Below are 27,985 nucleotides of genomic sequence, written 5' to 3'. Positions count from 1 at the left end.
AGAATTAGTAAAAGTTTTCTTTTTATAAGATTTCATGTGGCAACACCAATCCTTGATCACTCACGAGGTGTCTTTGTTACACTAATATTGACTTATCAGTTCCCCAGTTTTTTTTAAAAATTTAGTGAGTATCGTTACCATTTTTATTCAAGCTTATTTCCAGACGATCAAAATTTTTTTGCTAAATACAATCATCCGAGGCTAACGGAGCGATATCGAAATAAAGCGTGCACTATTATATTCCTACGCACTGTCGGTCGGGTTTCTTTTTCCGCCATGTAGATGGCGCTGATCTCGAAAGTTCCTCCTTTTTCTCGTGCGATTGAGTATAGTAAGCAGCAGCAGCAGGCGTAAAGACTACGTGCTCCGGCCGCCGCTGGGTTTCACTCCTCGAGTCATACAACGGGACTTTCTTCTCTCGGCAACCCGACTGAAAGTAAACGTTTTTTTTTTTTTTTTTTTTTTGTTGACTCCCGAGTCGCCGGTCAGTAAATCTAAAATAAAAGAGGCGAGATAGTTGAGGTTTTTTTTTTGTATATTGTTGAAGCGGACCTACAAGTACAAAATACGAAAAGGAATATTTATTTGTATATAGTAATATTTTTTAAGCCTTTCCAAGTGCCAAGTGTTTTCTCGGGGTTGAAAGAGAGAGAAAAAAAATAAACCCGTGGAATCCCTCCGCCGACTCCATAGACTCCTTAAGCCTAACGGTGTGCTCAGCGTTATTTCAAACTGTTTTATATGTTGTTGTTGGCGGTTCGAAGCGTTTAAATTATAAAGGTGTGACGTTATTTGTTACTTCGATTATCAATTGTTAATTTCGTCGGTGTGATAATTCTAGTGATAATTAATGATTGGTTTCTCCCCGTGGTCAGATGCGCATGGAGGTTTTTTTTTTTCTTTTGGTTAGGAGAGTGTGTTTATGATAATCCATTGTCTCTAGCGCGTGGCATTTATTTCTTTCTTATTAGAGATTTTTAGAATTATCGATCTAAGAATTGATTGTTTATTTAGTCGCGTAAGGTTACGTAATAATTTGTGTAATTATTTTGTGTCAGTAGTTTTGTTTCGGTGAGCGTGTGCTCAGTGTATCACCGACTTGATGTGGTCGTTTGAGTTGTATTACTGTGTTATCGGAAATATTTATTGCATTTGTTTTTAGGGGAAATATATTCACCTACTGATCTCTCACTTATGTGTCTGTAGTAAAAGGGAAAAAGATGCATAAGTGAGGGGTGTATAAGAGAATAGCATTGTTGTGCTAAATCTTTGACTGGGAATTGTCTTGTAACTAAGGGAGACAGTGAGAGTTCGCTGTAATGCAGTGAAACCTTGTTACAATACTCTGTAAAACTGAGAATCTCTCTGCAATAATATTTTCTCATCTTATTGGTTTTTTGAAATGCCTATACTGTAATGTTAAACTTCTGCCTCTCGATGTAATGATAATTCTTCTTCAGCGATACTTTTCTTGGTTCACAGAATTTTTATATTGAGGTCTCGCTGTATAACGTAGGCTCACAGACATGCAAGGACACATTTTCTTTTTCTATTCTCAAAACCTGCCTGTAATTCAGGGCTTGACCAATCGAATAAAAAAAAATTGAGGCGACAGCTAAATTTCTTTTGGAGTAGAGCTTATTTTTTCATAGTTAAACATTGTTTACCAGGACTAAAGGCTTCCTCCTTTTAATGTTGGTTGACACAAAAATTTTGCATTTTCATCTCACTTAAATTTGGTAATGACACCGGGAATATTTTAAGTGCCATTGCATATATTTTAGTAGACCTGGCGTTCAGGATTTGTCAATTCCTACTATAAATGGTGGACAAGTGTACAGTGGGTGATGGAATGTGTGAAATAGTGTATCTGGATTGATTACTTTTCCATAAGTGCGGGTCAGCGCCAACATGGTGAATTTTTTCCATGCCATTATTGGCAACTGTGGCAGCCAGCTAGTTTTGGCAACTCTTGTGAGTGATGATGGTGCCACCAACTTAATATGGCATTCGAGTGCTATAGATGTGTTATTGGAGTATTTATTGGATTTTATTAGTCCAAGCTACTGAAGCGTTTTTCACTGTATATCAGGGTTTAAGCTGCGGTCACATTTTTCGTAAAATGCGAACGAAAAAAGTAGCAACCACTTTCACAAAAATGCGTACAGGAGGTACACAACCATCAATCATTGCAGCATTTTGCTAAAGCTTTCTTCCCCCCCTCCCCATTTTCACTTTTTTGCGAAAAGAATTTTTTGTCCAACTTAAACCCTGCTGTATATGTTTGAATAGTAGCTGTATGTATTATTATAGACAGTTTTGTGTTGTACAGGGTGTTGAGCTTGATCTTTGACCCTGGTTCTCGCTTGTTAAAATGAAGCTTAAAGTGTCTACATGTGCATGCTATGCCAACGCATAACCTAGAATTTTCCTTGAGTAGTTTGCTGGGACTTCCCGCCCATGGGAGGGCTGTTACAGAATATTTCATTGCTAACCAAGCAATATATGCTAGACCAACTGGAGAGTCAAGACTTCTAGCGAAAAAAAAATTTAAGGGAAGTCTCTTAGTATAAACCAATTTTTTCTGCATATGATGTTGGGTTGTTATATGTGATTTGGGAAAGTGATAATATCTGAATGATAACATCTGTGATTAAGATAAGCGGCGTCTATTGTATTATGAATTATAATTCAGTTTGTATTGCCTGAAACATTTAGAAGAAACAATTTTTGCCATAATCTTTTCATAATTGTCCCCAAAGCAGAATGTTTTTAATTTTTCTGCAACAAGCTTTCAGCTGACTAGAAATGCAGTAAACGTTTTTGCAACAGTGTTTTGGGCTTTTTACCGGCCGAATTAAGATTTAAATTGATTTTCTTAATTTATTTTTTCCTGCTGGTGTTTAGAAATATCAACAAAAAAATTTTTTTTTCTTGTGCGTTTTTTGACCCTGCCCAGAAACATCTTGTCCATATAGAAACATTAAAATTTTATTCTTTCTTAAAATAGATGAATAAAAAAATTAAATGTATGCCACAAGTATTGAAATGAATGAAATTTTCATTTTGAAAATCAAATTTGGAATCTCGCACTTTCAGGGAAAAAAATTCAAATGCTTTCATGTAAGAAAAGTATTTTTTCTATTTGGGAACATTAACCGTTAAAAGGTTCATTCTTCCAGATTGTTATGTGATGTAGGTCAGTTTTCGACAGATTCTACTTTGGGGAAAATAGCAACTTTTAGTTTGAGAATATTTTGTCATGATGCAAGGTTTCGGTTGGTTCATTAAATTTTTTTTATGAAGATTTTGGAGACCTTTGAAGATTAAAAAATTTTTTAACCCTTTGAAAACTTTTTAATTTTCCTGATCTGCATTGTAACTACCATAGTGGAAATCTCTAAAACTTTCAGAAACCGCTATGCGTTTTGAAGAAAAAATTTTCTGACTTTGTGGAGTGATAAATCCCTTTTCCCCGGAAACAGTATTTTTTTTTCCTTCAATCTGTTTTGTATCATTTATTCTGCATGCATATTCCTATAATCTGAAAAAGACAAGAAAATACCATTATCTCCTGTTGACTGGACCGGTTGGGGAGAAAATCATATCCTCAGCCCAGCTAGAGCTTTGTCTGATTGCAGAAATAAGGGGTTTCGGGAAGACGAGATATTTTGGGATTGCTACAGTAAGGGTTGACTATCTTGAAGTATATCTTGATCTAGAATGCAAGAATCAATATTGTGCATAATAATTAGTCATGGTACCACCCATTGACAGACAGTTCTACCTCCTATGAGAGCGACGATATTAAACTTGAATGTTTTGTAGTGTCACTTTTGCTTGCAGAAAATTTAGTGTTTTTTTTTTAAATTAATATAATTAACTTTTATAATTTAATTTTTTTTTAACTTTTTTTTAGTATAATCAGTTTACTATTTTATTTTTTAGATGTTTATTCACCAGTTAAAGAAGTTAAGATGAAGTTATTTATTACTGTAGCCAGCGAATATTCTCTAAAAGATTATTACCGAGAATTTTACATTTCTAGTTGCACTTGGTCTCAATTTTGCTTGGCATCGCCAGTCTGCTGAGACCAATGATGAAAATTTTTCCAGTCTGCTGTGGTGATGCAGATCAAGATAGAGCCCTGAGTAATCATGTCTCTCTGCCTGTTGTGATGCGGTTGCAAAAAGTTTGGGGAGGGCTGTCACAGAAAGAAATATTCACATTTTTAAAGATTGTCTATAATTATCCCTGAAATTCACATTTGGTAGAAAATTGATATGTAATTGAAGGAAAAACATCTGAATTGGCAATTTCCATACCCCTTTCTTCTGTCCCACTCCCCCAGTTGGTCAAGGTTCCGCTCTATGTATGTTAGTTACAGTTTTTGTGGTTGAACAGATACATATTTTAAGTAGCCAAGAATTAATGTTCTTTTCTTTTTTTTTTTTTTAGAAAGAAAATTCTGATTGAAACCTTTACCACCATTCTGTACAGTTAGTAAGTATTGTTCCATGAAATTGGGTAATATTTATTTTATTGAATTTTAATCAATAAGTTATGATTGATTGTGGCTAGGCTGGCCATATTTTCTCGAAAGTATGGTATAGTGGACTTCAAAATACAGGAAAAGGGGGGACATCGTCAAAAATGATGCCAAAAGTGAGCAAAATTGCCAACCTGTGCTAAAATCACAGAAAAGTTGCCAGTCGCTAAAAATGAAGCATTACTTCATATTTTGGCAAATTAAAAAAAGACAAATGTGCGAGATGAATATTCTTATTTGTAGTCATGATTATCGTAATTTAATTTCTGAGTTGAAAAGATAATTTTAATCTTTGATTTGGAGAATGAATAAATGAAAGTCAAGTTGACTTCGTTTAAAATACGTAAAAACTGGGACATTTTTGCAAAAAAAAGTCTGGGCAAACAGAAAAAAAAATGGGACAGTTCCGGGAAATACGGGACGTACAAGTCACCCTGGTTGTGGCAATTCATGAAATGAAAGAAACCATGTAAACTTTAGTTTCGTTTTTTTTTCATTATGTTCAAAATAGGTATGATTTTTATTTTTTTTTAACATAAATCAGTTACGCATATTCCGTTTTTGTATGTTTCTAAGGATTTTTTGTGTAAATTTTAATATGTGAACTGTCGCTTATGTTTATTTTGCCCACAGGTACAAGTCATGGTCATGGATGCTCCAAGTCCACAATGTGTGGGACGAGAATTTGTTCGTCAGTACTACACTTTATTGAATAAAGCACCCCTCCACTTACACAGGTACTATGATGTGTTTATTTACAGTAGAATATCATAACTTAATGTTTTATCCAAAACTTTTGAACTATTATTTGTTAGCATATATTGACCTTTCACTCATAATCTGAATTTTAAAACACAATACTATAAATAATTCACAATCTTAATAATTCAAAATCTTATAATAAAATAATTCAATAACGTCATAAATGAACATGGTGTTTACAGATTGACGTTCTCTAAATGACGAGAGAGAAGGACATTAATTTAAGATTTAGAGGCCTTTGTTTGCAAACTTATTTTGTGTGAAATTGGAAAAGGACTAATCCAGTGACACTCACTTTTGCTCTAGTTTTATTTGATTGATTCTTTTCTATAAAATTTTGCAGATTCTCACATTCTATACATTTCTCTAATCTTAATTACCAATTTTACCAATTTGCTAGCTTTTGATGACGGGGAGGGGGGGGGGTTGGATGATGCTTATGCCATTAACCACCCTATATAGAAAATATGAAATATTCTTAATGCCATCTTGGTACACCAAAAACAATAAAAATTCTCTAGTTTTTTTTTATGGGCTCCTGAACTAACATTCCCGCTAATGATAAATCCCTTACAGAGCCACTCCAGCGATCTCTAAATGTTTTACAGATTTGAGTGCTGAGGAAATGTGTCCGGTCTGATAAGTTTTTTGGAAATGTGCCGCTTAAGTGCTTGGGAACTGGACAGCGCATCACTCATGCGATCCGTAATTGTGCCAGGGATCACTTAAGTAATCTGGGAATGTTCTGCAGGTTATTTGAGTGATGTAGAACTGCACTGGGGAGGGCTGCTTAAGTGCTCTAAAATTGTGCCATGTGTCACTCAAGGAATCTCTAAATGTGCAGCGGGCCTACTTAAATGCTCTGGAATTGTGGCACGGGTCATTTAAGCGATCTGTGAGTGTGCCGCTTAGTTCATTTTTACAAATCTGGGTTTGATGTGGCAAGCCACATCAAATAACCTTCATGGCCACATTTGGTCCGCTGGTCACGAGTTTACTATATATGGCTTGAAGGGTGGATCGGAATAAATTTCTAAAAGAGAAATTTTGAGTTCTTACCCTTCAAATAGCCTTGAAATCAACAGAAATTGATTATAGTAACATACAGGTATTTTCTTTCGAAATTTAAATTTTTTTTTTTTTTTAAATGTTCTTTATATATTTTAAAAACATTGTCTGGGAAAGCACACAAGCTCCCTTTGCCTCCTCCCATGTACGTTTCTGATCCCACCAATATGGTAGGTGGTGGCAGTGCTGATGGGGGGGGGGGTCAAAATGGCTCAAAATTTGCTGGCGTAATACTTGAGTGGCCCCTATTGGATATTTGAGGTTCTGCTGTGTATGAAGAAAATTGCAATCTATGTCAGGGCTTGACACATCCCAAGCACCAGTTCACCATGTGTAGTAAAAATTTGTGTTATTAACTCTGGCCACATGTTAAACCTTTTAAAATAATTTATTGGTGTTTCTTGTTACTAATTCTAGGGATGGCTGTGGAGTTGTATAGATTATTACATTTTGTAAATAGTTTTAAAAAAGAAATGGGTTTAACTTCCAGTGTTTATTTTTCAACTTATTATTGAGTCTATATTCAATATTTAAAAAGATTGTTATCCTGTGAAAAATCTTCTTAGTGGAGGAAGCAATGAGATGGAGATTTCTTCATACATTTTTTTTAAATCTTGGTTACAGATTTTATAACCATAATTCATCTTTTCTTCATGGTGGAATTGATCCTCCTGGACAGGAAACTAAACCTGTTGTTGGACAACAAGTGAGTTAGTTTTTTTTTGTTTTTTTTTTGTAATTTATAAAATTAATGCTCTTGAATGTTTTCATTACCGAATTGAAGTTGAACTGCTTGTTAATAACTCATTTTATATAATTAAATATTCTTTCTGATAGATGATATCTCACACTCTGCGTAGTAATGTTACCTAGCATCAGTCTGGCAATTTTCAAATGTTTGGGCAGCTAAATTATTGGGAAAGAAACCTTTTCAGAACAGTCCTTGTCAGTGAAGTAGGATTTTTATTTTAAGAAAAAAAAATTTAAAGTAAAGGATTTTAAAACATCTCGAATCTACATTAGTTGCCTCTGAAGGAGTGGGCTATTATCAATAATTGTGCCATAGATAACTTTATGGCATAGCTTTTTCAGATATTTGTTGATAAGATTAAAAAATGTTCAGTTAAAAGCTAGTTATTGGTCACAACCAGAGAAATTTTATCACACATACTTCTTTGTGAATTGGTTTTGTTATAACATGTTCATGTAAAATTTAAAAATTTTTATGCCACCTAAATTTTCTTCATGTGTGTTTCCATGCTCTGTAAACATGTTTCTGACCAGTAGAATGCACTATAGCATTATTACAAACTGTCTAACATGGCGGTTCTCAACCGGGGCTCTGTGGCAACTCGAGGAAAATAAAATTAATCAGTAAATCTGATAGATAAGTAGAGAGGCCTACAAGGTTCTGCCATAAAAATTATGTGCAAAAAAAGGGTTCTGCGAGTCAAAAAAAAGTTTAAAACCGCTTGTCTAACATATTCAAATCAGTCGGCCATTATTGCTGGTTTTATTTATTTTTAAGTCTCCTGAAAAGTGCAGTTTTTACATACATTTGGCATAAACACTGATGATAAATGATAAAAAAAATGTCATATGCAAGTGAAAAGTAAAAACTTAGTTATTCATGAAACTTGATTATATTAGTGTTATCGATATTTTTAAGGGCATCTTTTTCTCAGCCACGTCGTTGGGTATTTTGCCTGTTGTGGTGTTGTATTTGTATAAATATATCTGCCTGTGTTTGCTGTCCCCCCCCCCCATAATTAAATCACTATTTTGTCTATTAATATGGTGCAATTTTAATTTGAACTTGATGGATGATTTTACTTTCAGTATGCCTATCATATCTTCAGTATGAGGTTTATAATTTTGTTGACATATTTTTACCTGTCACTGATCTGATTGTAAAAAAGTAGCATTGAAAATCAGTTAATTATTCTATTAAAGCTTAGTGGCTATCAAAATGTTCCATTTGATTTTTTTTTTTTCTTTGCTAGGCTGGTTGAGAAATTTCTTGTAGTTTTAGTAGTTAGTGTATAGCAGCTTATTTCATTAATATATAATTAATGATTGATGTCCAATATTTTTTCCAACTTTAAATTTCTTCATGTTACTTAGATTATGGCTTGTTCCATGACATTGGGCTCTATTGATTTGCATTCAACGGTTTTTGAAAGCAGTATTTATGAATTGCATCAAAAGAATGGCAGCCACCATTTATCAATATTTTTCATTTAAAAATTTTTGTGTAAAATTGTATTGCAATTTATTTTCAGGCTATTCATCAGAAGATAATGCAGCTGAACTTCAAAGATTGTCATGCAAAGATTCGTCAGGTCGATAGTCATGAAACTTTAGATAATGGTGTGGTGGTGCAGGTATTGTTGAGATTTACAAATTCATCTTTTTCAGTGATCCTCTCATTCATTGATCAATTTTTACTTAGTCAGTTAAAGCATTTATTAGGAGATAACAAAAAAGTGGTTGTGGTGTAGTTTTCTCCCCCCCCCCCCACTTCATAAGTAATTAAGTACAATTGTAATATGAAGCACAAAGAACTTCACCTTGTTTAATAACAGGATTATCAAGTTATAGTGTTATTAACTGAGGATTTTGGGGTATCGTGTCTGCAGTTAACTAGTCAATATTTTTCATGCTGATCTTGCCATTATGAATTTATCTTTGGAAAAGATGTTGTTCTTCTCTGGAACAGGCATCTTCAACCATTGCTCGCAAGAAACATGGTGTTCCCTGAAGTACCCAGAGTGCTCGATGTTCCTGTCTAATTTCATGCTCGTGAGCACTTAATCAAAGTTCCAGTTAAAAACCTTGAAGGAATTGTATTCAGGGATTAAAATCATCATTTCATGCATTCGTATGTTAAAATGCGCACTTGTACAGGTACTCTTCTTTTGATGATTGGTAAAAGCAGTGCTCGTGACTGGGAAAAAGTTTAAGACCTTTGCTTTGGATCATTGGCTCTCAGCTGAGTATGTGATAAAGGAATCTAATGATTATATAAGATCTCAAAAGTATTCCATGATAGTGTTGCTGCTTTGACTTCATAAATGGGACATTCAAAGAAATTGTTTATTTGAGACTAGGGGATGAGTTGGCAAAAATGTGTTGGTTAGTGAAACGGCAGTCATGTATAGGTTATTTGAGGAAAGCTGACAGGAAGACAACCTGGGCATGGACTTAACAGAACTGTATACGCACAAGAATATTGGGCATCAATTATATGACTGAGGCCCAAATAACCTTCAAGACCATGGATCTACAACTTATGCTTCTATCCTTTCTTACTTTATTTAATTGTGATTGATGTATTTGATTGATAATGATTATAGCAATGTAAAATTTAGTCTAATTTGAATTTGCTTCCCGCTGCAGGTCAGTGAAGCATAAGCATTTTACTTTGAGCTATAGATCTGATTTAATTAGTTCTTGTGTGCCTAAAATAGCTGTTTTTGTCGAAGGCAAAAAAAAATGAAATAATGTTGGAAACCCATTACTTATTGATATTGATAATAGAATTTGGTACATTTTTAATTACTGTTTTCCCTTTTTGATCTGGTGAATGGCAATTTTTTTATGTATGTTCAGGTATTAAAGTGATAATTTTTTAGGTCAGTGGTGAATTATCGAACAACGGACAGCCAATGCGGAGTTTTATGCAAACCTTCGTTTTGGCGCCTCAATCGCCAAAGAAATATTATGTTCGCAATGACATATTCCGTTACCAGGATGTTTTCTATGCTGATGAGGATGAGGTTGAGAATGACAATGCTGTAACAAGTAATTATCAAACTTGTTTTATAATTATTAAGTCTACTAATGTGCTATAAATAAAAATCTGCTGAAACACTAACAAAATTTGTAACTAATTCCCTTTTAGACCATAGTTTTATGCATTGAAAGGAGAACCTTGTTTTAGCACTTCAATTATTCTTTTCTATTTTTATAAACTGCTATTGCTGGAAGCTTATGACTCAGAAAATGTTAATTGATAAATAAGCAGTGATGACATAGTTTTTCTTATAGCTTATCAATGTTCTTGTTGTGGATCTGCCAAAAATGACTTGTTGTTATGTTCATTTGAATTAGCTAAAAATATATTTATGTTCATCAATATTCATATTTATTTCCAGCAAGGGCCATTTGGCTTGGTAATTTTTTCACCTTTTTTATTTCTCTGTATTCCACATTTCTCACTGAAAGTGTTATTGAAACTATAAAAAGTATGCTTTTGGTAGGAATGAGATTTCTCCTGGTTAAACATATCTGTAACATACGCTTTCGGTTCTTGTTTTGGAAATAAAAATAGTTCTAATACTTTTTTCTATAAAATTTTTAAGCTGAGAATTTCAGTACCTCTAGTTTTCAAAATGTAGGCTATGTAGCTAGTTTAATTATGTTAATTCCATTTAGTCCCCAAGAACTGTCCCATTGAGGAAGCACCAATTTTGATGTAGATCTGTACCAGGGCTAAGCAAATCCCTAGTCATCGTGGCGACTAAAAAACTGGTATTGGTGCCTAAAATTCTCTTTGTGTAGTTTACTAGATTGCAGGCTAAGAGCAGCATAAAATGTTTGAAATTCATAGCAGCATATCTGCCAACATATTAAAGAGAGTCACTATGTCCTGAAAAAGTCAACAGAAGCATTATTTTAGATCTTTTTCTCCAGATGAAAATTTTTTGGCGCTTAAAACATCATTCTGGTGTCTAGATTTTTTTTTTTTTTTTTGCGATTTGTCCAGCTCTGGCCCATACACAGGCATATTATTCTTCCTTGCCATCATTAGATTTGTTTCGTGATTATAAAGTTGTGTGCTGATTTCAGTTTTTCAAATCTATGTGAAATTTTATCTCTTGATAGGAGCCAAGAGATTTATGATCGGAGATCATCAATCTCGTAATTCATTGTATACAGCATAATGTGAATATTAACCCTAGCATATTTGTCGCAGTACAAGTTATACATCTTGGAAGTGATGGGTAAAAATATGAGGGAATGTGTATTTACAATGTTTGAATTAAAGGAAATAGTTCAATTGACTCTTAAAATTTTATGTAGATGCACTTTTTTGTTACCAACACTCAATGAATAAATTAATTGATCCTCTTTTCTGTGTAATGTGATGAAGGCTTATCGTTTTTTCATAGGTAAGAGACTAGATATTTTCAGGGATGGATATGCCCAAGTCGCCATGGCAATTAAAAAATTGACATTGATACCTAATTTTTTTTTATGTCCTATAACTGAATTGAAATTTTTGGACCGCGCAAATTTATCTGAAATTATGTCAAATGTCTGTTAGCATGGAAAGAGGTCCATCAGTCCCAGACAAGTCAAAATAGACTTATTTTACACAAATTTTGTGTAACCATGCCTGGTGCGTAAAGGTCTTTTGATTTATGAAGCCCCAGTTATTTTTTTTTTATTTTGTTTTTCCCTTTATCTGAAAGTTAATGAAATCAATGCAAGTTTCAATTCAGTGTGGTAGTGAAAGTGAAACTGTAACTTCCAGCTTTGAGCTTATCTCTATAGAGCATAGAAGTTGACAGGTCTCTACCGAGGTTAATTAGTCTTTTATTTTGAAACTGCAAAGTCAGTGGTGAACATAGTTTTTCTCTTACATAAATCATTGATATGTTTATTCAGAAGCTTTTAAAAGACATCTATTTTCACTGGAAACTAGTAAAAGTAATTGTTGTGGCGTTTTCTGGTAGTGTTTTGCATTGCTTGATTGAGAACACTCCAGCTTCTTATAAATTTGTCATTTAGAAATGCAAGCCAGTTTCACGGTTTTTAATGTTTCTTAATTGTTTTCAAGGTACAGATCCAGAGGAAATAACTTCGACCCAGAAGAACGTAACCAACACCATACAAGAGTCTGAGAATGTAGGCTACTATGAACCAGAAAATCTGAGGTAACTTTAGTTTTCAATCAACTAGATTGCTCATCTAAAGTAAATTTAAAACCTAAAAACATTTGATATCCTATTTCCTTTGGTGAAATATTTTCATTTTTCACAAAATGAACTTGATATATCTATACTTTTTTTTAAAGATTATGTGAATCACAAGACTCATGGGTTGCTTAATCTTCTGATGGCATGAGATATCCAGGCCCACTTTCTTTAGGATTTCTTCTTAAAAAACGAATTCATGATGCATAACTGTTCGCTCATTGCAAATTCGATGAATGTTTCCTCTCATTTCGTACACTGTAACCATGACTTCCAACTGAGCTTTCATCATTTCTTTTCTTTCCAATTCTAGAATTAAAGTCACCCATTACTATTTTGATATGATGGTTTCTTTTACTAGTCATCTCTAATTCTTCATAAGTCTTCTTCCTCAGAATAGCTTGTTGGTGCATAGACTTGTTTAATCTGTATCCGATATCTGCTGATATTTGCATAGCCAGCTTTGCAACTCTACTATCAGATGTACTATCTAACTCAACAATGTGATTTTTCCACTTTTTTGTGAATGAGAAATCCTACTCCACTAGTTCTTCCATTATCTGTTCCTCTGTAGTAAAATACATGTCCAATTCTTACTTCACAGATGCCTAAGATGTCCCAATTTATTCTTTCCGGTTCTTCCAACTCCTGCAAACGATTTTCTGAAGAAAGATCGTTCATTATACGTGGCCAGGGTCATCATCTTATAGCCACCTGATCCTACCCAGAGATTATTAATATATATAGTGAGCCATAAATGTTCGTTGCTTGTTCACATAACATTCAGACAAGCAGCTGAATGCTAGATGTAGAGTTAAAAGGCATATAGCACTTGCAAAAACTTAAATAGAGGGTTTTAAACCATTTAACACATGCAATTTTCATATGGTTTCCATACAAGAATTAGCATTGCAACGTGTTTTTGCGGAAAACTGAGAAGGGGAATGCGAATACTGAGGACTGGCCAACCCTTTTAATAAATTTTCAATTGGAAAATCTTTCTAGTTACAGGTTTGGGACTTAACAATTGTTTTCTCTGGTTTTGCTCAAATTTGCAGTTTAATCTGTAGCTTCATGTAATGCCCACTTGCTGATTCCTGTTATCTGTACCACTTCTATTCAAATCTTAATTGATTATTAGTAAAAGCCCACTGCTGGTCTTTTTTGTTAACTAGAGTACGTTCATGGTGTCACTGGTCACGGTTTTCTTCTCAGTATATTTTCTATTGTAACTTCTGTGTGAGTAAAAAAAATTATACATGTTTTGAACGTGATCTGATAAATGTTTAGAAAGTATGCATAAAAAAATTGCTTTAAAAATTTCATTTTGGACAAAAAAAATGGTCCTTTGAAAATTCTTAATATTTACTTTCATGTCAGTCATTATGGAATTAGTAGCTATTAATTTTATATTATCAGATGTATATGGTATGGAATAAGCTGTGAAAATGTAATTAATGTCAAAACATGATAAAACTTCTAGGAATGGATCTGTTCATGCATCAGAGTCTGTGAGCAAGTTTGTTCCACCACCACAACCCGTGGAGACTACTGAGAGCCCACAGCCAGCACTTGATGTTGAGTCTCGAAAATCATGGGAAGATGAAGACGAAGAGGAAGAAGAGGAGGAGGAGGAAGAATTGGAAGAGACCAATATAACAATCGAAAGGACTGAAAATAATGCTGCATCAGAGACTGAGAGTATCAGTACTCCTGCAATGTCTCAAGGTAAGCAGATGGGTAGGGTATAATTTAGATTTTGGATGTTGACTTGTGGGCAGTGTAAGGTTGATTAATAAGACTGGCAGACCTGCCAACTCTCCCGATTTAGGCTGGAGACTCTGGGTTTTTCATCCTTTCTCCGGATTTTGGCAGAAAATTAGATTTTACGCGAGCTTTCCGTCGTTCCATCCGATTATTACCGTCGTCGTTAGGGAAAACACCCACAGAGGACAGCCGTGGTCATTTCCATCGAGCAACCTTAAAAAGGTCTCTGTGACCTCATTTATGCAACTGGCAAAGACGCGACTTCGTTTTCGTAGCGTTTATCTGCAATCACTTATCAGGGGCATGACCTTGGTTACCAAAATTCCTGTATAATCGTTATTGTATTCCATTAACAGCCGTGCGGTAAACATGTTTTTTCGTCTGAAGCTTTGTAATTTGAGGTTTTTTTTAATTGTTTCTTCCGATTAAATATGTTCAGAAAGAAAATATAAAACTTAAAGCTAAAATATAAAGCTTTTAAGAGTTCATGTACCTCAAGATATAATCACTGATAGCATTCATGAAAGGAAACATATTTTATGAACGTTATGTAGATGTGATTTCTCTATTCTGCACGGAAAGACTGACATGGAATTATTATATTTTGCTCCGGAGCAATGCAGAACCTGCCTTGGGGGGGGGGTGTAACTTTTTCTTAATTGATTAAAAAAAAAAATTTTTTTTGATAGTCTGTGAGTGCAGGGTGGGGTCCTCCCTCGGGAGAATCGCCGGATTTCAAAAGTTGGCACGTCTGGACTGGTCTCAAGGGATATCTTGTGAGTTCTGGACTGGATCATCCCTGTCTAGTGAATTGTCAGGTGTAAATTGTGGCCAGATGTTTCACTTCCACTTGGAGAGGGAAAAAAGGTTCCAAAATAAATGGCTGTTGCGAATACTCCCTTAACCGTTTAAAGGCGAACTATGAACAAAATCACTTGTTTTGAAATTTGGAATTCGTGGTCCTTTTGCATGTCAACATATCGGGTCTATAGATCAACTTTGAAATTAAAAGAAAGTTTTTTTTCTTTGTTTTCCACAATGTTTCATTTATGGAACATTAGCACTTGGGGAGAGGTGAAAATGGAAACTGGTGTATCGCCTATATTCTCGCTATTATTTATTTCTGGAGTAGTTATCACACAAAATTTTCTATTTTCTACTACAAATTCACAACACATACTAATTTTTTTACATAAAAATGTATGCAGGAAATTCAATTTTTCTACAGGGTTCCCAGCGACCTGGAAAGTCAGGGAAAATGTTAAATATTTGTCAAAAGTCAGGGAAAATTCTAAACACTTGGGAAAACTCAGGGAAAATCTGAAGGAGAAAAAAATCAGAGGATAAATCTACATTCAGGTGGTTTACCTTCACTTTTTTCCATGGAAGATTATTTTTCAGATCCTTAGAGGGAGGGAAAAAAATCCTTGTCAGCATTTTCCACCAGATCCCCTACTGAGAGACATGTGTTATCAGTTGAAGGGTGGGATTTTACATATTGGTAAACAATGTTGGCCAAGGAACAATCTGCCCTCTGAGTAAATAGATGATGGTATCTGTCTAAAGAGGAGACTCACCTTTCCATTGTTGAAAACAAAGCCAATACCAGCTCTAACTTTTCTATCTCTTCTGAAAAAACATTTTATTCTCTTGCTTTTTTTTTTTTCCTGCCTGTGGGTAGAGAACCCTTAACCTTTTTTTGAAGAATGATTTGATCTGTGTGAGATTTCCAAGGAAACTGGTATTGTGTATACCATACACAATAGTGTGATCATATACATAATTTGATGTGGTGGCAAAATATTAACATTCTATCTGTAATGTGTGCTTTTCAATGGTATATTATCACAAAATGTTATACATTCGGCTCTCTCCGTATTCGTGGTTCTTGTATTTGCAGTTTTGTTTTACTTCATTGAAAATTTTTTACAGCAATGCTTAGCAATCGTCATTCGCATGTTTTGTTTACAAGATTTGAGTTAAGGAATGCTCATTTGTCTAGTGCTACTGATAATGTTCTGAAAGGAGAAAATGAAGTGAAAACTTCACAAGAAAAATTGAATATATTGGCAAAAGTAAGTCAATTGCTGCCGTGGCTCGCCATTACGGAATCAATGAATCTACAGTGAGATATATCAAGAAAAGGGAATTGAAATTCGGTCAGCCGTGGGTGTAGCTGCACCTGTGGCAGTGAAAACTTTGCATCGCCTATGCAATCCACGTGTTTCTCATACCGAAAATGCAGGATTTTTTTGCTAAATAGTTTAGTAGCAGACTTTCTTTGTAGCAGTCTCCTGCTACAAAGAAGGTAGTTCAATTGATCTTAATATTATAATGGGTAATAGCGAAAAGATTAATTTACTCTTCTATAAAGGGAAGGGGTAGTGAAACGTCTCTTTCATCAGAATTTTATGCAAGTAAAAGTTTATTACATTGGTTTAAGAAACTATTTGGATTACACAATGTAAAAATCAATGGCGATCAAGCCACTGCTGACCAGGAGGCAGCTTGAAAATTTCCAAAGACTTTGTAGAAAATTATTGAAGAGAATTGATATTCACCTCAGCAGATGTTTAACGCTGATGAAACTGCACTATTTTGGAAGAAAAAGCAGCAGAAAACATTTATCACCCATGAAGAAAAGCGAGCCCCTGGTTTTAAGGTAGATTTACTATGTTGTTTGTGCAAATGCATATGGGTACATGGTAAAGCCGACCATCATTTTTAAATCTATGAATCCGTGAGCATTGAAGGGAAAGGATAAGTTAAATCTCACGCACAGTATTTTTCATGAACAGTAGAAAAGCTTGGACTACGAAAACACTTTTCCTGGATTGGTTTAAACAATGTTTCATTCCAAAAGTCCAGAAGTACCTTGAGAGTGAAGACATGCCATTCAAAGTTCTTTTGATACTGAATAAAACTCTTGGACACCCAGATGTCAATTAGTTCAAAGTTGATGGTGTGGAAGTCTGTTATGTCTTTTAATACAACATCTATCATTTAGCCCCCTTGATCGGGGGTAATGCGAGCATTCAAGGCTCACCATACATGTCATTCATTGAAGATGATTGTGCATGCAAATGCAGAAAATATCTTGAAGGTATGGAAGAATTACGCTATCACTAATGCCATTACTGTCATCACTAGAACCATGGCAGCTCTTAAGAGAGAAACAATCTCAACTCGGTTGGATTGATCTTTGGCCACAATGTGCACTCCGGGACACAACCATTTTTACTGAGCCAACTAAAGAGATTATAAAAGACATTGTCATGTTAGCGAAACAGGTGGATGGAGAAGGGTTCAATGATATGGATATAGAAGAGAAGTCGAACAGAGCTAATTAATAGAAATTCAGAGGCATTGACCGAGGAGGAATTAATGCAGTTGATTGCTCATGAAACAAGCGGTGCCAGACGAATCAAAGTAAAGAAGTAAAATACAAGTTCACCATGAGTAACATAGGAGTGGGCTTCGCAAGTGATAGATTATTTTCGTGATATAGATCCCTCTATGGTACATTCTTCACATGTAGAAAAATTTGTAAAGGAAGTCTTGTCAACACCCTCCAACATACTTGATGATATGAAGAAGAAACAACAAACAGAAATCGCAATGTTTTTTCAGAAAACATCACCAACAATCAATCGCTGCACCCTTTTTTACATTAACTTATACTTTTGCGTCATCCTGCTCTTCTCATGATGTTCAAGAAATCAAATAAACAAATAAAACTATGTTTTCGGTTATTCGCAGATTTCCCATATTTTTCCCACCCCCGGAATGTAACCCCCATGAATACGGGGGGGGGGGATGATAATTTAGAGCGATATCGGATGGTTTAGAATTATTATAAAACGCGTTACAGTGTACACACTTTTAGTCAGGGAAATGATTAGGCAGATTTTGCTGAGAACCCTGTTCTAATGACCATGATAAAAGAAGGAAAACATCTTTGATGGACCCTTTTGTCACATTGGTAGCATTTAGTGTTCTTCAGCGAACCTCGCCCAATTCTTGCGTCAGACACAATACAACAGCCATCAGATAACCACAGCCACCTGGCATCTTTTTTCAGTTGATAGTGTAACCTGGATGAATAATTCATCCTGGAGCTGGTTTCTGATTTTCTTCTGAGTTTCTTTCATGTATATTTGGTATTCTATGATGAAATTATATTACATGTGAATTGAATTGATTCATAAATGTTTATGCGGCAAATGCCTAAATTAACACTTAAATGACTGCTCACAAAATTTCTTGTGTTTTAGTGCTGAGACGTAAAAGACAGGCAACGAGATTTCTTGATTTTTAATTTCCTATATGTATTTGTTTCCCATTCCCAAATGAGAAAATCGTATATCTTAGAGTAAGCCTGCGGGAAATAATATGCAGTCATTTAAGTGTTAATACAGTGGAACCTCCCAAAAATTAACCAGACTAAGAAAATATGGCCATTATTGAGAGGCCCTTGTTAAAATGTTAAATTTTTCTATTTTAAAAAAATGAAATTTTTGATTTGGTGTGAAACTATAAACAACCCATATTATGCAGCATAAAATTTATTTTTGCATATAATATGCATCAATTTTGCATGAGAAAATCATGCACACTTAACAACTACTTGTGAAACCCAGGGGCTGCAGACTGTGTTTAGAAAACCACATATGTAGCGCAGCTGTCTAATCAGTGGTAAAAGGAAAAAATATCTCGGAAAATTTTTGTTTGTGAAATTCAAACTATGAATGTATTAGATGGGAAATTTTGGGTGTCAATTGTAAGTCCTAGTTTAGATTAGATTTTGAATTATCTAAGGTGAGCAAAATAATTTTATTTGATCAGTTTTGGAATCAGAGTACAATTTTTTGTAGAGGTGAAATTTAGTATATTTATGTTTTGGCCTCTTGTATTTTTAATCTAAATTATTTATTGACAGTAATACGTTTTCACTATTTTCAGAGATGAAGACTTACGCTAACATGGTTAGCAAAAACACTCCTGCTGGTGGACCTTCAAGTGCTCCATCGAGTTCCACAACAACATCTCCAGTCACTTCCCAGATGCCTGTTGCATCAAAGACCGAGCAAACTCCTGCCTTCCACAAGGGTGATGGGGGAGGAGGGAATGCTCAGAGCCACTATGTAAATACTCCGCAGATGGGCTCTTCGTTCAGTGGGCCCAGAGACAGGCAATCTCGATCTAGGATCAATTCTGGAAGGGGTGGTGGTGGTGGCAGCGGAGGAGGAGGCATGCCACGATATGAAAACCGGGATAATACAGCTCAGTCCCCTGAAGATTTCGATTCTGACAGAAGGAAGTTCTCATTTCATTATCCCGATAATCATCAGCTTTTTGTTGGCAACCTGACCCATTCAATAACAGAGGATGATTTGAGGAACCATTTCAGCAAGTTTGGTACAGTTCTTGACATGCGGATAAACACAAAATTGCCACAGAAAACTGCTGGTGGAAAGATCCCCCCTGTAAGTCTAGAATTTTTTCGTCTCAAGTTTTGTTTATTTACTTTTTTCAATTAAATAAATGCTCGTCTCATAAAACTATATTTGTTTTGTTTTTGTTTGAGGTCGAAAAATTTGTAAGTCAATATTGGTGCATGAAGAGGGAGGGTATCCCAGGTTTACTGTCCATTATTGGGAATCATGATTCTACCTAGGACTCGTATTTTTATGACCTAAAGATGAAACATCATTACTGGGTTTAAAAAACATTAAATTTCAAGTTTTTCAACCGATCAGCAGCAACATTTCATCTTTAGGTCATAAAAATCAGCCCTAGTCATCACGATTGAAAAATTATAGGTGGCAGTAAGCAAATTTGTGATTTGTTTATTCCCCGTGTAGATGTTCGTTTCTTATCAACCCTTTGTAAATCTGAAGTAGTTTTAGATTCATTGCCTACAATCTTGTTTATTGATTGGGCGTTATTAGAAAATTAATTGTAGAATTATGCAATATTTTTTCTTGTTGCAGAATTATGGCTTCATTGTATTCGAGGGTCAGGAGTCTGTGCAGAAAGTGCTGGACAGTCGAGTAAGTTTTTTTTTTTCTCCCCATTTGCATCAGGGTTGTCAAATTTGCTCCCCGGTTAGATACCTATTTACTTCTACCCCATCCCGCTCTAAAAAACATGGGTGTTTGGGGGGAAATTGTTTTTGAAGAAAATGTTGCTTTAAAGTTTATGTATTCCAAAAATTGCTGGATAGTGTAGTGTTTAGAATATGTATATTTTGAAGTATTTTTAAAAGGTTTTTTCAGAAGCAAAAATGTGATAATTTCTTGGAATCAGACTTTTATAATCCTTCTACCTTTTTTATGTAAGCATTTCGGTGTGAGGTTCACATATTCAGGGATGGGATCGCTGCACCATTAACAATTTCCTGCTACATACTGCGCTATAACGTTGATTTTCCGAGAAAATTTGGCACTTCAGCGCCAATCGGGGTTCTCTGAAATTTCCCTCTTCAACTTTCGCTTTCGATGACGTCAACCTCTGCGTTGCTACTGTAACTTATAACCACTAGAATAGGGCTATAAGCTCCTTATCAAGTCGCCTTACTGTAACTTATAGAAATCCTTTGTGTATGTTCCAGTTTTTTTGTAGAATTCATCAAGATAACCGGTTCTGCCAAGGTTTCCTGCATTTGGGTGTAAAAATAGTGGTCCACATTTCAGATTCCGAAAACCTGCATTGTCTCCGATTGATTAAAAAAATTAATTGAATTTCGAGCTAGAAAAAGTACGGGTTTTTTTAACCAATCGGAGACGACGCTGGTTTTCGGAATCTGAAATGTGGACACACTACGCACCATCGAGCTGGAGGGAGCATGACGTCATCTGTCTTCGCCTTGGCAATGCTGAGAATGTCGTCCACAACATCATTCGTCGGAAGATCGCGTGACTCTCTGAAAACACGAACAATCCCTGTTATTTTCTTATGGCATAAATAGGAGTTTAAAACAATAAATGAAAAGAATAATTTCAGCATCGATGAGATAATTCCAAAATTAATGAAAGAAAATTTCTAGAATTAATGAAATAGATCATTTCAGTTCCAAAATAAATGAAAGTGATAATTGCAGCATTAATGAAAGATAACTTCAGAATTAATGAAAGAGAATTAGCATTGATGAAAAAGAATTCCAGAATTAATGAAAGAAAAATTCTAGTTTTAATGAAAGGGAATTTCAGTTCCAAAACAAATGAAAGTTATAATTCCAGCATTAATGAAAGAAGAAATAATTAATAAAAGAAATAATTTCAGCATTAGTGAAAGAAATAATTAATGAAGGAAATAATTCAGTATTGATTCAGAAGTAAGGAGTCCAGATCAGACATCTCGACTGCATCAAATCCAGGAAGTCCTTTCAGATAAAAGTAAAAGTGTTTAGGTGAAAGCTTTGTTTCTGAAAGAAGCATCAGAACTTTTGAATGGCTTTCTGACATTATTTGAAAAAGAGGAGTCCCTCATACACATTTTGTATGATGAGCTAGGCGCTCTTGTTAGAAAAATTATGGCACGTTTCCTGAAATCTGAACATATTCAGAATGTTAGAATTGCTGAGCTTCAGAATTTAGCTATAGAAAGCAGTGAGAACTGGAGGAAAAATGTGGTGGTTGGTGCTGAAATAGAATCCAATCTTGCTGAGCTGGGGGAATGTTCTCAACAAAAAATTTCTATTAGGTGCTAGATCGTCAAGCACTTGCTTAAAGTTTTACCCTTTGAGAACACCATGCTAGAAAAAATAAATTGTTTGCATCCTGTTTTCTGACTGGAAAAACTCTTCATTATCATGTATTAAGTACATTGTTTCAAAGCTATTGCAAGTTGTTTGTCATTCAGATGTCCCTGTTCTCTTGGATGAATGGATTTCTCTGCAGTGTGAAGATATACATGTGAGTTGTCCAAGGTTAGATAAGTATTGGGGATCTACATTTGTGATCTGAAAAACTTGGAAGTTCAAAATTTTGCTTGTGCTCGTCAAAGCCGTATTATGTCTTGCCCACATGGAAATGCAGACTGCGAGAGGGACTTTAGTGTAAACAAACATTTCCTGCAACATAGATCAAATCTTTCGATTGAAAGTATCAATGGCATTAGGCAAATAAAATCTTATGTACAGCATTCTCGAAATGCTAAAGATATTGATGTCAATGCCAATCTTCTGAAAGCTGTTCACAGCTCGCATCAGAAGTACCAAGACAGACTTTGGCACCAAAAACCTTTTCATAAAAACGTTCCACGACCAGATGAGAATCAAAGACAAAGCAGTAGAAATGGAGTTGGAAATTCAGTTGTCATCATCAAAAACTATGCTGAACACTGCAGAGAAAATTATAGAAGTGTGGATAAAGAGAAAAAACTTTGTAGACATGGAAAGTGGGCAAGTTCGTGTGAAAACACAAAGAAAAAAATGTGTAGTGTTCTTGAGAAATTGGAGGAAAACAGTCATGAGTCAACAGAAACAGTCAACAAAATGTTGTGAGGTTTTTTTTTAATGTATTCTTATTTGTTTGATTTGTAAACTTTTTCTTCTTATGCCCAGCTTGGATTATGGCTAATTTTTATGTCCCTACAAGGGGATGTAAGTTTTATCAAACATATAAAACTGATTTTTGACACCGGAACCCTATAACTGGTTAAAATGTTCAAAATTTAATCTGATTATCTTGGTTCAAAAAATTTTCATTTTTGACAAAGATGATAATGATTCTGCATACTGCTCCAAAACTGCTCCGAAAAGAGTCAACAGCAATCCCATCCCTGCATATTAAAATGTTACAAGAAACCGCAAACAGAAAATGTAACCATGAACTTAGATATGTAATGTATGTATTATACCTAATATGTGATAAATGTATCCAAAGAAATTATTGTTACTTATAATACACAATAATTTTTCACCCACACAAACCTTTGTATTAATAAATTGAAGCCTCTCTGTGAAAAAGTAAACCAATGTATGTAAACTGAATTTTTTTTTCCATCCAGAAAATATTTACATGTTTGCATTACTTTTTTTTGTATAAATTACATAGTTAAAGATTTTATTTTTGATGGATCAGGACAATTTTGGATACATTTTCTGCAGTGTTTGAAAAAAATGGAGAAAAATATTCAGGCACCATCTCCTGATTTCTCAGAATTTTCATTATCCAAATTCATTTATTTTACCACAATCTTTTTGCTATGGTTCTGCATGCAACTCAAGGTTCAGATACAATTATGCAGAAGTTTGTGTGTGAACAATTATTCCCTTATTGTATGGTCAGTTTTATTTATCAAATACATAGTTTAACGTACACCAAAAAATGTATATTCAGACATATTGTAAGATGTACACATTAATGATATACATTCATGTTTAAATTAGATGTTTTGAGGTTGTGGGGGAAAATATGAAATTCAATTTTTCTCCTTTTTTTCCCAAAAAACACTGGGTTTTTTATAACTTTGATTTGCATAGCTGCCTAGTCTCCTGGATTTTTTCCAGGAAGCTCCCGAATTTCAAATACACCGCCCAGACTCCTGAAAAACTTGTATCTCCCCAATTTTGCCCATAGTTGTTGAAAAAATCCCTACATTTAAAGGGGGATTAGTCGCAAAAAATTCACCAATAGACTAAACGCTGTGTAAATTGCCTCCATTGTGTCAAATAAAAATTTCATTTTTGGGAGGCAAACTTTGTTAATCAGCCAGCTTTTTGACATCTAAAATTGGCACAATCGCATGTATCTGTTTTGACCATATGTGCTGTTGCATGTGTGGTTTAGTAATAATTGTATAAATTATATTATGATAAATATAAGTTGAAAAATGATTTTAGTGAAGATGAATAAAAATTCAAGTAGGTTTTTTTATTGAAAATACTGGAAAAACTGGGTAACTTAAAGATAAAAGTGTGGACAGCCATAAATATGGAAATGGCCCATAAATAGGGGTTATATGGTCTCAAAATATCCCTATTTTCCCTTTTCATTTGTATGGTTTTTTTTTTTAACAATAAAATATTTTGTCACGTGACACTACAGATTCTTCTAGTCTTTGAATGGGCCTCTATAAGTGAGTGGTTCTCAAATTTTTGTTTTCTGCTACTCCTTTGCCTAATTCATGATTCATCTGCTGCTCTCTAAAATATTTTAGATATTTTCACTTGTAAAAGAACTTGATATTTTAACTTCAAAGCATAGACACACCATGACATACTTTGTAAGAAACACTGCTGTAAGTGGAAGCAAATATATATATATATAAATCAACTGCAGGCTCATTTATGGTTTATTGTTACTCTATTCCTACAGCCCATATTTTTCAAGGAGCATCGCTTGAATGTAGAGGAGAAGAAGAGACCCAAAGACCCAAGACTGCCACCAGGAGACAACCGCATCGGTCCAGGTGGTCGTGGAGGTTTGGCTAACCGCATGAACATGACCGGACGTGGTGGGAGAGGTGGAATGCTCGGTTCGCAAGGAACCGGTCGGGGTGACAGCAGAGGTGGGATGAAGAGCGGCGGATATCCCTTGCGTCGTTAGTACAACTGTATCAAATTTAAACAAAAAAACTTCACAGAATTAGTTTCTACAACATACAGTCCTTGATGATTCGCAAAAAAAAATTGGACTGAAGGTGCCTGGGAATTATGTTACCATCATGATTCTCTTTGTATTACTTTCTTCCCCGTCAAATTTTTTTTCTCTCACCTTTATGTGGAATTTTTTTTTTCCTTCATTGTGATGCTGTCATCTTTTAACAGCATAATTTCTTTAGTGTAAATAGCAGTGTGCTCTTTTCTTTTTTCCATTACAATTTTTCAGTTCTCAAAATGTCTTTCTATCCCCCTCCCCCCAAACGAAATGTGCGAGTGAGATTTTGCACACATTAGTGTTGCGTACCAGCAATGCAAATGTATATCAAAAATACATTACAAAAACTGGAATATATTTGCCGGCAATGGTTGTTTTTTGCCAGCAGTTCGAAACACATTAAGTGCTGGTGATTGTGAAAAAGTGGCCCATTCACGGAAAGAAAAAGAAAAACTTTTATTACTATATAGTTCATCGTTTTTTGTACTTCGAACGCAGGACTTTTTTTGTGATAGTTTTTTTTGGAATGAAAAAAAAAAAAAAATCATCCGTCAGTTTGTGATTTGTGATTATCCATAAAGGGAAAAACCACCTTTTCTAAAAAAGAAAAATAAAGTGAAGAAATATATTTAATGAACAGAAACTGGTGCTCGTGTCATAGTTCAGTCAGTGTCAAATTTTCATTTTTTTGTGTGCCAGCCAAACTCATAAGTCAATATAATGATTAAAGTTCCGCTACTTAAATTCAGCCGATTCGCTATCTTATAAAATAATCCAAATCTATTTATATGGCCATTTAAAATTGTGAAATTCCAACCCCCTGTTGCCCTTCTATTTTGTGACTCCTGGCTTTCATTGTGGATGTTCTACCTCATTGACTACAATTCGTAATAGATTTTGTGTATTTGTAAATCGTTGATTTTTTTTTTATTATTATTATTGTTTTCCAGTTAATCATCTTATGTGTTAATATTCTGAGGGTATTTTTTTTATTTTTAAATTTGCAAGGTTCAGAGTCGATGCTGAAATGTATATGATGTAATGAATATAACAAATCTTTTTTTTTTTGGCAGAACATGGCTTTACACAGGGTCAATGTGACCTGCTCTGCCAAACAAAAGGAGATAATCAAACAATCCCAAGTGGAACATGAAGCACAGTACCAGTCCAGTCTTCTCTCAACCTTCTAATTATGAGGGATATTCAGTTATGGGAAAAGAGTGTTGAGTCTGAAAAAACCTGAAGTTCGGAAGTTTCTGTAAGACCTACAGACAAACTAAGCTCTTATTTGGAAAGAGCAGAAAAATCCTATAGGTGATGCCAATTCCATCAGAATAAGTGGATTTAAGTATCACTAAAATCTGTAATCGCCAATTCCTAATTTTCATCCAATATCTACATCGAACCGGCAAACTCAGTTTTCTTTCATAATCGAATATCCCCTATAATTGGAAAAATGGTTCAAGATAGGACAAGGTTCATACTCGGTAGTGTTTCATGTTCTACTTGGGCTCATCTATCATCCCCATTCGTTTGGCAGAACAGGTTACTTTCACTCTGTATAGTAAACTGTATAATCATCAAAATGATTTTTTTTTTTTTCATATTTTCCTGCCTGGTGCAGTGGTTCTCAAACTTGACACTCTGGACATTTTTTTTCCTAGTGATCATACCTTATGTGTCATTATATCGGAATTGACTCTTGTTCCCTGTAATCACAGAGTACCCTCTGCTTAACACAATGTCCCTGGGAGGAGCAGAGATGTACATGTGAGAACCACTGCCTTAAGGAAATTTTTTTTTGTCTGATAAAAAAAATTGTATTTAAAATATTTTGTTTCGATCATATTTCTTAGCTTTAATTGTTTGTGAAGTAACTTGTAATTATTTGATGTACTTTTGGCACTAAAGTGGAAATATATGATAGAATCGTGTGCTTTTAAATTTTCTTTTCAATTGCCTACTGTTTTGTGCTGGAAAATGAATCATTGAAGTTGTTTTCATATTTTTTTTACTTGGATACCTATGCACACGTTGAATAAAATTAAATGAAGGTATGTTGTATTATTAGTGTTGCTTTTTGGTAAAGTTCAATCTGAGCATAATCTTTAGCACGATGTGTGCAGTATGTATTTGTCGTTTAAGCAAGAGAATTGTTAATATGAATAAAAATTCTCTTTTAATCGAGAATTGAAATCAAAATGTCTTCATCTCAGTTTTTAGGAGCTTAAAGTATTTTTTTTTTTTTAGTAGTAGTAAGAGGAGTATGATGTGAACCACTCTGAAGTATGTTGAAAGGTTATGAAAATGTCATTCATTATATACACATGTTCTTTGATTATCTGTATGTTTTTTTGTATCTTGTAACCGAAATTTTTTCCTCCTACCCACTTGATGCTGCGAAATTGCTCAAAATCAGAGGTGTTTCAATGTCCTTCAGTTATTTCCCCCGTTAATGTTGCAATCACCTGGTGTACATTGCAGTTTAAAAAAAAAATGGCCATATATATTTTTGTTTGTAATTTTTGTTTAGGGTGATATGCTTTGGAATCTGATCAACATGGTTGTAATATATTGAAAATTAATCACAGTTGCAAACTGGAAAAATGTCCCTCTTACCCTGTTTATTTTTGTGTGTACTTCCCCCACACCATAGTCTATTATTTTTGTTCCCCGAATATGACACGTGCTTGTGGGAAGAGCAATTAAATAATTTAATACTGTTTTCTTCATCTTCTCTACATGTCGAGCCTGTATGTGTTTTGAGAAAGTAATAAATTATTTTATGTTGATATAAAATTAAGTCTTTTTTTAGGGTTGTTGCCTATATTTGTAAATTCTCAGTTTAGTGATAATGAAAACGAGGCAACATCTATTAATATTGCAGTTGTGATTTCTGCCATTCGTATTGCGTGTATCTTGTCTGTAATACAGTGAAACTTCAGTTGACCAGCTGTTCACATTATGGGCCAAAATTTTGCTCTTTGTTTAGTTTCGTGTTATTACATCTTGGTGAATGTTTTTTCTGCTTTCATCCACACGTACTGTGGAATTGTAAATAATATTCTCCCATAGTCTCCAGTAAGCATGCCTGATTCAAACCCTATCAGCACCACAGTGCTGGTCGGCTGACAGTGTTTTCTGTGGTTCCCAACTTCGAGGTGCAAATGTGAGCGAATCTGTGCCACAGAGCAACAGGCCTACAACAGTACAATTACTTCAATCATTACACTTCACTCACAATTGGAAAAGTT

General features: G+C 34.6%; 1 protein-coding gene and 1 pseudogene across 3 annotated transcripts; both read left to right on the top strand.

Moving 5' to 3' along the window:
• Positions 1-27: 27 nt before the first annotated feature.
• Positions 28-27,530, top strand: rin (ras GTPase-activating protein-binding protein 2). Of its 3 annotated transcripts, none has more exons than XM_089232102.1 (11): positions 28-124; positions 4,459-4,503; positions 5,183-5,286; positions 7,004-7,085; positions 8,662-8,763; positions 10,015-10,183; positions 12,225-12,321; positions 13,844-14,088; positions 19,090-19,613; positions 20,121-20,180; positions 24,450-27,530. In XM_089232102.1, exons 3-11 carry the CDS (start codon positions 5,192-5,194, stop codon positions 24,678-24,680), a joined length of 1,605 nt encoding a protein of 534 aa, XP_089088228.1. In that variant the 5' UTR covers positions 28-124; positions 4,459-4,503; positions 5,183-5,191; the 3' UTR covers positions 24,681-27,530. The 3 variants fall into 3 exon arrangements, with proteins under 3 accessions (XP_089088228.1, XP_089088210.1, XP_089088219.1); XM_089232084.1 differs by having other exon boundaries at positions 39-436; XM_089232093.1 differs by lacking the exon at positions 28-124 and adding an exon at positions 329-780.
• Positions 20,975-22,762, top strand: LOC149090067 (uncharacterized; annotated as a pseudogene).
• Positions 27,531-27,985: the final 455 nt, after the last annotated feature.

Source organism: Pholcus phalangioides, unplaced genomic scaffold (genome assembly GCF_987345545.1).
Source record: "Pholcus phalangioides strain wild (caught in Gottingen) unplaced genomic scaffold, Ppha-v1.0 ptg000001l_1, whole genome shotgun sequence".
Lineage (NCBI taxonomy): Eukaryota > Metazoa > Arthropoda > Arachnida > Araneae > Pholcidae > Pholcus > Pholcus phalangioides.
This window is presented reverse-complemented; position numbering and strand designations above follow the sequence as displayed.